Source organism: Anastrepha obliqua, chromosome 4 (genome assembly GCF_027943255.1).
Source record: "Anastrepha obliqua isolate idAnaObli1 chromosome 4, idAnaObli1_1.0, whole genome shotgun sequence".
Classification (NCBI taxonomy): domain Eukaryota; kingdom Metazoa; phylum Arthropoda; class Insecta; order Diptera; family Tephritidae; genus Anastrepha; species Anastrepha obliqua.
The window spans coordinates 38,004,828-38,017,569 of NC_072895.1; the positions used below are offsets into that span (position 1 = coordinate 38,004,828).

A 12,742-nucleotide genomic window follows, 5' to 3' on the forward strand; every position below is an offset into this window, starting at 1 on the left:
AAAAGGTAGAGTGGAGGAGGTTTTTTGGGGAAATAGGGACAGCTCTTAGTCTCAGGTGTATAGCATATATCGGGGTCTAGAAAGTGGCTAGAGTCATTGTGATCCTGAGCTCCCCCGAAGATAGTAAGGATCAGCGACCGTATCGGAGCATCAGCCCCCTGCCAGTACTTCAAAAAGTGGTGGAGAGAGTCCCGGTTGAGCCGCTTCAGGAGCTAACTCGGGGTGTTAGGTCGGATAGGCAATGTGGGTTCGAGAAAGGACGAAGTATTGAAGATGCGTGGATGTGTGTTTAGAGTGTAGTCAGAGAGAACGTCAATAAATATGTCCTTGGCATGACTTCAAGGGGGCATTTGCTTACCTGCGCTGAGATCAAGTGTTGCAAGGACTAGAGGAACTTGGCTGTTCGGAAAGTGTTTTGTGGCGGAGTTATTTGTCAGGGACAATCCGGGTTTTGGTGAGGAATATATTCGTAGTTCCCCAGGGGAGAACTGGGGGTATATCCGCTGTGCCTAGTGTACTAAGGCCTTAGGAATCTTGGGGATATGGGGAATAGTTTGACCGATGAACGGTATAATGTGAGTGGTATAGTTTCCATCCCTCGGAATATCGAAATGTTAGGTTTGTGCGTGAGTTACATATTTAGACGGCGAACACATTTTGGGCATTCAGTTGATTAGTTAGTAACTAGTTAGGGTTGTGTGTTTTTGTGGTATTTTTTATCCTAGCCACTAGTTCAAAGTTGTATAGAAGTTCCACTGGCAGTGGTACTGGCTACGAAGTCTGACCGGAGACTTAAAACTGGTGCCACGGGGAACAGAAGCCCTCGGAGTTCGCTCCGACGTTTTCGTGAGGACGAATCGTATTATGGTGGTCGTGGTTTAACGCCCAAATGCGGGCAGAGCCTTTTTGTCTCGACGTGGAGTTGCATTGGAGCTGAGTGCCAGACCCGAAGTACGGTAGAGGTTAACATAGCCCTTGAACCCCACCAAGATTGTTAGTATATCCAATCCACACTACCAAATGGTATCGTTATTGCTTTTAGTGTTTTGGGGCATAGATCAACGCATTAGTTAGAACCGGTGTGGTTTTGAGCACTGTGGGTTAAGGCCGACGTCAGCAGATACACACGTAAAGTCTATGACTTCCATTCAGTTCGTCCGCGTTGGAAGCCTACTTTGGGCATAAATACAATTATAGAAGAAAGAGTTCCTCACATTAGTGATCGTCTTTAGTACAAAATGCGACGGGTTTGCCAGGTGTTACAAAAATTAAACAAAAGTATATTTAGCAGTGGTATATCGCTTGACGGCCGCTGTAGCCGAATGGGTTGGTGCGTGCCTACCATTCAGAAGAGCAAGGATTCTAATCGCCGTGCACGAAACATCATGATGATAGAAACAGTTTAGTGGTCGCCCCAGGCAGACAATGGCCAACCTCCAGCTGTATTTCTGCCATGATATCGCTCCTCATAAAAAATATCTGCCGTTCGGAGTCGGCTTAAAACTGTAGGTCCCTCCATTTGTGGAACAACGTCAAGACGCACGTCACAAACAGTAGGACGAGCTCGGCGAACCCGCAAAAAAGATGTAAGCGCCAATTATATATAAGTATGAAACGCTGACAAATAAGTCCGGCCATTATCCATCAAGGGGGAAACTTGCGTTACGAGGTCTGAATACGACGTTTCTCCTTTATTTGTTTTGTTTTTGGGGAGGGGAAACATTTAATTGAGCTCTGCAAAACTTTTTTATGTTTTAAAATATATAATATATACAATTTTTGAGTTTAAATATCTCATAAAGATATATGGTTGGCATGGAACTTTGTAAAACGGTTCATCCCTGGAGTTCCTCAATGGCGTGATAAATACAGCTCGCAATTCTTGTCTGAAACAAAAGAACTGAATAGAGTTTTAATTTTTTACTTCTAAAGAAACAAAGGAATTTATCAAATAAAATTATGTAACCCTACTTGGTATGAATATCGTAATTTTTTTCTTCAAATAAAAGAAAATTCAGTATTGAAGAGAACAAGCTGTAATTCATTCCAAAATTTTCTTTAGTTTTTTTTTTTTTCAATTATACCCGCGAATTCAAAGAAATCATAAAAATGATTCGCAACTATCTGACGCTCGTTGTTTTTGGCGTCGGAAATATGAAAATTAAACTTTGTAATTTTGAGTGCATATGAAATGAACCCAGTCACGAATAACTAGGTTTTACGACCGAGTAGATGCATGTGCATGAGTAGAATCGAATTTATAAATACATCGCAAAGTCGAATAGTGGAACCAGTTTTTGACAGGTTTATAAAACTAAAATTGTAAGCAGAGATCAAGTGAAGCCAAAAGTCATGAGGAAGGTGTATAAGATAGCGATTATGTGACAAATATGATAAATGTTTGGAATTTGTAATGAGTTGAGATGAATAACTGTTTTTATACCAAAATTTATTTTAACAGAAATCTAAAGAAAGTAAAAAAAAATTGAAATTCTTGAAATCAGTTCGTTTTCTTTAACCTTTTGGGAAATCTCACAATTTAAGAAATGCGATGAGACAAATATGTATTATTCAGTACGGAGGTTGCTGCAACATTTATACAAGCATGTGCTGTACCTCGTTCCAATCGTCACTTCTCTTCAGCATGTGGTATAAGATTATCGGGTGGTGCAAATCTGGTTTAGAGCATAGAGTTTCTTCATGTCCAAAGCTGTGAAGGCACTCTTTAAGACAGTCGTGATCACTGGGAATTGGAGTGATTTATTTCCCGTGCTTTCTCCCAAGTCAAGCTTCAACTATGGGGATGAGCTGATGGGTGCACCTCCCTTTGTTGCGCTGTCCCAGCGTGTCTGCACTGGGATCGCTTTGGTTTTGGTTGTGATTCATCTGCATCATAAAGCGCCACAATTTTGAAACCTAGTATTTTTTGCATAGTTGACAATCATATCCCGACTTATTTCACGACGTCTTAGCGCGCGCACCATTAGGACTTTTACATTGTTAGCAGGCTTTTTCACGAAGTTGGTTAACTAGTCACACTCGTAGGCCTCAATATCTTTAATCTCGCTTAATACGGGTACACACATTTTGTCAACATCAGGAAGTTCAGACGTAAGCGGTATAAAGTCCAATGAATCTGTGAGTATAAATTCGTCAGTGGTATACTTTTTCTTACTCTACGAGAATACATTCATAGTTTAAAATGAATCCACTTTAACGTATTAAAGACAATTAGAGCTCGTCAAAGCAAACAGCGATAGCGGCAGTGGTACGGCAGTTTGACTTCGTCGGAACAAATAACTACGGATGGTATTGAACGGCTACCGGCATCAAATTTGCTCTTTTTTCTCCATACCGCCGGAAGCAGAAAAGTGATCCGACCAAATTATATCTCTGATTCAAAAGGCACTTCGCATGCATGGGTCCACAATATGTTTCGCCTCTAATCGCTCGAAATTCGAGAAAACGGTCCCTTCCCCGGTTATTTTTTTGAACATAACACAAATAAAACAAACATGAACAGAAAACAAGATTTGGTCATTTGAAGCAAAATTGTGGGAGTAACTTTGACTGCTACGTCATTGGGGAATTGACAGCCCAATTGTGCCTGCACGTATTCTTACGCTCCTCCATAGTAAGGTGGGCAGCAGCTGTTGAGTTTTTCGTGTATCATCAACGAAATCTCAGTTTTTGACAACCTCCGTTGTAAATGAACAGCTGTCTCTATCTTATTAGGTCACTGATTTCTTCAAATTCGCTGTGAGCCGATTAGCGGTTCATGTTGGCCACATCTTTGCATTCAGTACATAGTGGGGTGGGCAAAGAGGGTCCCAGCTACGAGTTGTTCCATAATTAAAGTGACTGTCCTGGCGAATTATGCTACGCAATGCACTAATCGTTTTCTTTGAGAAGTCGTTAGGCAAGTGAGTTTTACAAAAACAAAACTAGTCTGGGGCATATAGGTTTTTGGTATCACTGATTTAGAAGTACTAGCAGCAGCGTACAAAACAGCAGTTTATCAATAAAGACAAGAACAATAATTTTTCACAGCCGTCTTTGTATTGTTAACGAAAAGCAAACGTTAACTCGAAGATCTTTGATTTCGCAGTGATCATTTTTATTGCGAAGGCATGTGAAGTTTGCCCTTTAATAATAAAGATGATGCATGCATTCGATCTTATTAACCAAGCACTTATTATCTTCGTTCAGTGCAGCAATTAACGTAGTAGCATGAGAGTTTTCTGCTCTACAAACAACAATCTCTTTTAGCACGGGCTTCAGAGTAATTTGTTGCTTATTATCATTAGCACTTTGAATTAACCCACTTATTTTACTAGTTATAAGTAGCTGGTTAGGGGAAACACTTTTAAGAGTTCTACGTTGATGTGTTTGAGATTGTCATTGCATTCAGCTCTCAGAGATAAGCAAAAACTAAGCGTAGGCAAATTGTTGACATATTCGAAGTCAAAAAAATCATTGCACTTTGCACTCTGGGTTCTGGGTTGTAAGCGCTCAACTTTATTGCTTTATCATTAAAAAAAGATGACTCGGATTGTGAATTCTATTTTACATGTTTAATTTTTTTGTTTTATGCGTCACGAACCACTGTTTCATTATTAGTTTCAGAAGATATACGAAAGTCTATTTTAATATTCTCTTTGACCTTTTAGAATACTAGAGCCCGTAAGCAATTTACTTAAAAAACCGAAAACGGGTTAAGAACACGTCCGCACATCCGCCCTCACTTTTTACTCGCCTCGCCAAACTAATTAAACACTTGTGTTTAAATAGTGTTAAATCATTGGAAAAATTATTTTGGACAGTTAAGAGCCGAAAAAGTAAAATCACTTCAGATTTCTGCGTTGCTGCGATATTGAATGTAGCTGAATGGTACCAGTATTGTTTAGAATCCATGGAAGCTTCAACCGATTAGAAAGTCACCTCTAGCAAGATTTTATAAATGTCAACATATTTCTGTCACAGTAATACTTTGCTTAAGAAACTGAAATAAACTGAGTTCTGAACAACTTTTCAGTCCTCACCGGTGTCATGAGCCTCAAAAAATTTGTGACGATAATGGTAAGCTAGGTTCCGCGCAAAGTTGAAGTTTAATCATCCCAACGGCTTCGCTAAGGTATGTCCCCAAGTTGTATCGAATGATTACTTGCGATGAACAGCGGGTTCTTATGACCAAAATGGTGAACACTCGACAACAAGCAAAATTGTCAAAACAAAGTTAGTCCCTTATTTGTTCTTAAAATCAAATATCGGGTGTTTTTTTAGCTGCATGAGAACTATCGATATCGATAACTACGGTTTGACAGCTGAGAATGGCAAACTGTGTTGAGATATCGATCACTACAGCCATCTACTGAGAAAATACTGGATTTCTTTTTTCCCAAACTAATATAATATCTACCAGATTACTATTATATATAATAAAAAAAAAATTACTCCAACAACATTTCTGTTTTGTATTTTCATTTTAAATTCCCAAGCCCTTAAAAAACATCCCATACAATAAAACTGCGACACAAACTACGACGCAAGTAACTATAAATGGCCGAATTTACCTTCACGACTATGCCAACGGAGCATGAAATTTTACAGCAGCATGCGGGGGTTTCCTGTGATTATAACCAATAATTTAAAAAAGCGAATGCTGAATGAATTGAGAAACTTTCGATGGTTTCTTCTTTTAAATATATTTTCTATTAAATAAATAGATTTTTAACTTACAGTAATTGGCGGCCGCCGTACCCAAATGGTTTGGTGCGTGGCTACCATACGGGAGTGCGTAGGTTCGAATCTCCTTAAATGAAACAGCGAAATGATGAAAAAAGTTTTTTTCTAATAGCGGTCGCACCTCGGCAGTCAATGGCAGACCTCCGAGCGTATTCTGCCATGAAAAAGCTCCTCATAAAAAACCATTTACCGCTCGGAGTGGGCTTACAACTGTAGGTTCCTCCATTTGTGCAACAACATCAAGACGCACACCACAAATAGGAGAAGGAGCTCGACCCAACACCTAACAGAAGAGTAAGCGCATTATTTATTTATTTCTTTCGGCTATCTCTTCCCGGTGTAACTTGCACAATTTTTTATGACCCACACTTTTATAGCTTAACAAATACAAAAATCGAGCCACCCTAGTATATTTGCATATGTACTATAAACAATAGTCAAACAAGACTATTGAACAACAAACATATTTGCATAGGTATGTATGTATAACTTATAAGTCGCTTAATAAAAAAGCGGAGTAAATAGAAAACTCATTTCTCGCGGCAATTTATTACTTAATTCCTCAGAAGTTGATTCACTTTCATATACCTATATTGAATAGAAATACAATCCGCAAATAAAGAAATGTAAAGTGGATTTGAGCTTGTCAATATATTTGTAAAAATAGGGTGGTGCAATTTTAGATTTGTAACTTAATGCATGCAACTTAATGAGAGATTCATTAAGCAGATTTAATTTTAGTATCCAAAAAGTTAATTTGTCTCTGTATTGGAATTTAGTTTTACGTGTGTTAAAGTTTGATGATCCCGTCGGTTGGGCAGAAGATCCTATTGTTTAGCATAAGCAACAGATTCCACTAGCCTCCAAAAGTTGAAAACTTAGTACGATTCACCCTCTACATACATAGATATGTAAAGATACACTAGTTGCGTAGAATAGTCAATTATTTTTTAAGGTGAACATGCGAGCTTGTAAAATAACTAGGGTGAAAAAAATGTTAGAGAGGCCAAATGAATATCACTAAATTGAAAACTATTCATCAGTGACCTAAACATTTTTTATAAGTTAATAACTACTTATTTTTAAGATACTAAAAGGGAAATTGATATCTTTGTACAATTGTACGTACACATAAGAGCATTTAACAAGTTAATTAACCTGTGAAACTAATAGTAAGCATTGAATCGTTTCGATTGCCTAAGCTATAAAAGCTGGATATTTTCGACAGCAATTGCAGTTAGTAAACGTTGACGATACAACACGGAATACGTTTGTCGCTTAAGTCTTTTGTTTAGTTTGTGTAGCCAAAGTAAGTTAACGCAACTACGAAGAAAATAATAATGCAATCATATTTTTTTTTTAATTTTATTAAACTGAGATCTAGTTCAAGGTTCCATTGTGTTGATCAATAGAAAATATAATTCAGCTTTTTAGTTAAATGATGAATGAGTTACGTTATTAAAAAGTTATGGCGGAGGTGCTGTAATTAACTGATGAAATTAGTGTTTTAATTGTGCACATTTATTTTATTAAATGTGCAGATACGGACGATACGGAATTGATCGAAATTTATAAAAAAAATTTAGAAAAAATAAGAAATCTTTAATGAATAATATTGTTTAAAGCTATTGAAGTGTGATTAGTTTTGAAATTGCCGTTTAGTAATAATAATAATATAACATTAAAAGTAATAATAATAAAAACAATAATACTAATTATTATTAATGTAAATTACTCCTTTTTTGAGTTGCAATAAATAAAAAATTAATGTAATAATTATAACAACAATAATAATAACAACGAAAAGAATAAAAGACACAAGTAACACTAGCGAGATGATTTACATTAAAAACGACTTCCTACAGCCAACACACACGCGCACTTATGTAAATACAGCGGCAAACTTGGACTCTTCATACTAAAAGCTTGCATCTAGTACATATATAATAACTACATACATATTTGCCATATACCGTACACTTTTAGTGCTTTATCTCAAAGTTCAATACGGCTGCTTTATAGGAATAATCAATTTTTCGCAACATTTTTTATATATTGAATGTATTAATTTGTATGCTCGTACGTGGTAGAGCTCAGATTGGACTTTTGACTAGTTGTATATGGCCGCTAAGTAATATGCATATTTTCTACACAATATTACATAGATGTTTTTCGTGTTTTTTGCAGGCATTCATATAAAATGAAACTACTCGTACTTGCCGGTCTTTTAGCTTTTGTTGCGCTCGCCGTGGCTGAAGATAAATACACAACGAAGTATGACAATATTGATGTTGATGAGATATTGAAGTCCGATCGTTTATTCAACAACTACTTTAAATGTCTCATTGAAACTGGCAAGTGCACACCAGAGGGGCGAGAGCTGAAAAAGTCTCTACCAGATGCACTGAAAACTGAGTGCAGCAAATGTAGTGAAAAGCAGAAGCAAAATACGGACAAAGTTATTCGTTATGTAATTGATAACAAGCCCGATGAGTGGAAACAACTTCAAGCTAAATATGACCCTGAGGGTATATATGCGGCAAAATATAAGAAAGAGGCAGAGAAACAAGGAATCACAATTTAAATCACCTTCACGAATTTTACTATATGACTAACACAAATTGTAAATAGTTTTGTCAATACGTCTCTGTAAACATTGCATATGTATGTACACAGATACATTTGTATATAAATAAATAACATTTTGGGGGATAAACATGAAAATGTATGTAAATGGTTATTATTTGTCTAAATAACGCGTTAAATGGAAAATTACCCAATAATATGCATTGTTGCGAAGGCAGTACGATTACACGCGCGGAAATTAGCAAGCCAAAGCCAAAATGCCTTACTGTGTATTATGAAACTGAAACTTAAAGTTTATAATTATATTCCTTTCACGGAAGAATGAGTCAAACCCATTACTTATAACAAAACTCTACCCGGAAGTTCTAAGTTCAAACTTTTGCTAATTAGTTTTTAATCACAAGTATAATAAAAATTTAGTTTAAAAAATGCGTAATCGTCTAATTTAAATAAAAAATGAAATTTATTAGACATAACATAACCATTTAATAAAATAAGAGCGGATAAAAATATTAATGTAACGTTAAGTAGCTAGAATTCAATTCAATATAAATAATTACCGAATGGCAGAAAAAATCGGTAATAATAGTAATTATATTATTTGTAATATTATAATTTAAACCAAATTATTCTCACGTGTTAAACACGCTTTCCATTTTAACTTATTTCTGTAGAATTATTCAGGTAGTATTGAGGTTTTGGTGTATTAAGAGACTTATGGTATAGTCGGATTTCATCACAAATACAATATTTTTGTGGTACATCTTAACCCGCTTTGTAGTTCAACACCCATAGATTTACTAGCCTTTGAGAGGAAAAAGTTGTGGGCACTAAAGAACGAGTGGATGGAAGAAACAGTAATCAAACTTGAAGCATGTGAAATAAAGGATGAAAGGCTAAGGCTATGGCAAGATAGCCGGAGAAACGAAACACGCGGCAGATGGGCAGTCAGCCTAATGAAAGACGTCACTACATGGATCAGGAGGAGCTCCGGTGAAGTCAAGTTTTATACAAACCAAATGCCTTCGGCGCACGGGTATTTCCAGAAATACCTGTTCAAAATAGGGAATACTATAACATGCATATACGGTGCCGCAGCCGAAGATGACGCTGAGCACACCTTTTTCCAATGTATTCGTTTGGCACAAGAACGTTGAACGCTAGAGAATTCAGGCGGCCACATAACAGCAAGGAAATGTGGAAAATCATCAGTGATTTCGCGGAAAAAAATCTCCAGATGAGAAAGCGGGACCTGGACGCAGGCACACAAGCATAGACCTTGTATTGAGGAAGATGGAACGCCACTCTGAAGTAATGCGAAAGCGGTTTCAGGGTGGTCGACGCCCCTCATGTATTTTTTTCTTTCTATCAGAGACGTGCTATTATTATTTTTATATATGTATATATATATTTTTTTTGTTGTACGATGTAATTTGTACAACATACATACATATTATATATTTACAAGTACGTCTTATGGGGTCCGAAATTTCTTTTACAAGTATGGCATACGTTATCCACTAAGCCCGTTTGAGACGTGAGCTCGGAATTCAAATATATTAGTAATACTTGAAAATTGATTAGTAAATTTATTAATAATAAGTGATATAAATGATTTTGGAATATCAGATAGCTTTGCAATGCTCCTGCAGTTTTCTATAGGGTGATCAATCATGAGGTGCTTTTTCAATAGTTAAAAAAAAAACAAAAATGGCAATTATGTTCAAAACCTTTATTTATCATTTGAAAGGACATTCTTTGACATTTACTTTTTGAATATGACTTCATTCAAATGTTGGCCGCAACTACGCTTAAGGTGGTCCATTCTGAAGGTCCAATTTTCAATCACTCGTTCGACCATTTCGACTCGTAGCTGGTTTATCAGCATAGACCTTGGACTTCACGAATCCCCAAAGAAAAAAGTCCAAAGGTGTGATATCACAAGATCTTGGTGGCCAACTCACAGGTCCTAAACGTGAAATCAGCTGCTCTCCGAAATGACTTCTCAATAAAGTCATTGTTTCACGAGCTGTATGGCAAGTGGCTCCGTCACATTTATCACATAACGCTGATTTTCATAATACAGTTGAACAATTTGTAGACGTTGTTGCGGTGTGAGTCTTTCCATGATGAAATGCCAAACGCTATTCAACAAATCCACGATGACAGTTTGCCACAACTCGCGCGCGATCTGTAAAAAAAAACGCAAATGAAAAAAACTCCTCTTAATTGATCACCCTATATATATTACAGTTATACTTTCGCTTCTACGAAAGGAATTATAAAATTACTTCTGTAAATGGCGAAAAGACTAGTAGAGATACTCACGCCGTCATTCTCTTTTGCGAAGCGAATTCATTTTGCACTTTGTTAAGCCTGGCCTTTTCTATACTCTTTCAAGCTTTTATTGAAAAGGTAAGGGTGCATTTTAATTGACTAAATTAATTTTGACTCCATTTATTTTCTGCATTTAATTTGATATAATAAAGAAGACCAAGATACAAAATTTTTCTTCTTTAAACAGTTGCCATTTTAGCCGCACTTGCTTTACGGCGAAAGTAGAAAGTTGTCAACTTTTGTGAATTACCGTACGTATGTATGTGGCACCTTCGACTAAAAAACACATAATAATCAGTCAAATTCGTTGCTATTCCCTGTGTCGAATAGTAGGCAAAACAACGCAGAGTAATGTCAAATTCAAACGAAAACAATTTTGCCATCGTTGTGTTATATTTGAACTAGAAGACTTTTCAAAAACCATCGCCACTAACATCAACACTATCAGCAATAACTTCCGTAGGCATAAAAATACCAATACTGTAAACAACCAAACGCTTATGTAAACTAACAATTACATATAAGGAAATAAGTATGTAAACAATGTAGACAAGCGCTGCCGGATATTCAAAAGTTAGCTTAAAAAGGATAACAACTTTGGAGACGATTCGTTCATCTGACCTTTCATTCGCAATAAAGAATGAGGCTGTCAGCATAACTATTCAGGAAACACTTTGGGATGATATAATATCAGCGCCGCGCATAATCCGTTTTTTTTTTTTCAAATTTTCAAACATATACATATGTATGTACAAATATATATGCACAACCAAAACTTGGAATGTTTCTATTCTCCTTTGAACTGAATTTTTCATAGTAGATATTTCTGATTGATAGCAATCTTAAGACATCGAATTGCGTGGCCTTGATTAATTTTACCATTTTTGATTAAAAATGGCATTTATGTTTATTTCGACAATCAATGCTGCCAACCAAATATTGTATTATTTTCATTACAGTACAGATGCGTAAGTCATGATTATCATGGCCTTGTGAAGATTTAATTGTATAAAGTGGAGATTGTGCATCGAATATTTATCTGCAATAATCGGCTGTGCGTTTTCCGTTCGGTTTTATGTCTACAAAAAATTAAAAGCTGCTTATGTGCAACGCTGACAGAAAATGGCTGAATAGTTTAGCCATTTTATTCATTAAATCAGGTATGATTTCAGAAGATTTCATTAACCAGTTTGCAAATTAAGACGTTTAATGCTCTTACCGGTCGCCTGCATAGATTTTCTTCGACAAATCTGGTGTTTTTTGAAAGCCGATCGGCAGGGTCATGCAGATAAGCAATTTTTTATTTAAAGTGAAGAAAATTGATTTTCGAATGAACATTTTAATAGCTCTAGAAGTAGTTTTTGCTATATCGATTTTTGAAAAAATTTAAAAAAGTATGAAAATTTAAAAAAAATATTCTGAAAAAAGTTTGAAACACAAACTATAGTATGTATGTATATACATATATATAATCGGCGCGTACTCCCTTTTTGGGTGTTTGGCCGAGCTCCTCCTGCTATTTGTGGAGTGCGTCTTGATGTTGTTCCACAAATGGAGGGGCCTACAGTTTCAAGCCGACTCCGAACGGCAAATATTTTTATGAGGAGCTTTTGCATGGCAGAAATACACTCGGAGATTTGCCATTGCCCCGAGGGACGACCGCTATTAGAAAAAACTTTTTCTGAATTTTGGTGTTTCACCGAGATTCGAACCTACGTTCTCTCTGTGAATTTCGAATGGTAGTCCCGCACCAACCCGGCGGCCGCCGTAAGTATGTAATATGTATATTGTGTTAAAGAATATAGTTTCGAGAAAAACTTGCTGGGAAAGGACTGTAAGGGAAGTTGAGTTAAACAGCAAATGAGAAGTGTTTACATATTTTTCCAAAATCAATCCTTCCAGTTAATATGTAGCTTTTAAAGAAATAGGGCATCTTTTGACAAAAATCGATTTATTGTTATTTTCGACCAATTAATAGATTTTCAATACGGTTGTACTTTTGTACATTTGTTCAATGCATGAAGTGTTTTTGTAAAAAAGTAGTAGAGTGTTTATAATTCTAAAACGGGGGGTT

The 12,742-nt window shown here is 36.3% G+C and overlaps 1 protein-coding gene across 1 annotated transcript; it reads left to right on the forward strand.

Annotated features, from left to right (window-relative positions):
* The first annotated feature begins 6,932 nt into the window (after positions 1-6,932).
* On the forward strand, positions 6,933-8,473 carry LOC129243616 (ejaculatory bulb-specific protein 3). Its single transcript, XM_054880770.1, has 2 exons — positions 6,933-7,054; positions 7,933-8,473. Exon 2 carries the CDS (start codon positions 7,946-7,948, stop codon positions 8,327-8,329), a length of 384 nt encoding a protein of 127 aa, XP_054736745.1. The 5' UTR covers positions 6,933-7,054; positions 7,933-7,945; the 3' UTR covers positions 8,330-8,473.
* The last annotated feature ends 4,269 nt before the right edge of the window (positions 8,474-12,742 follow it).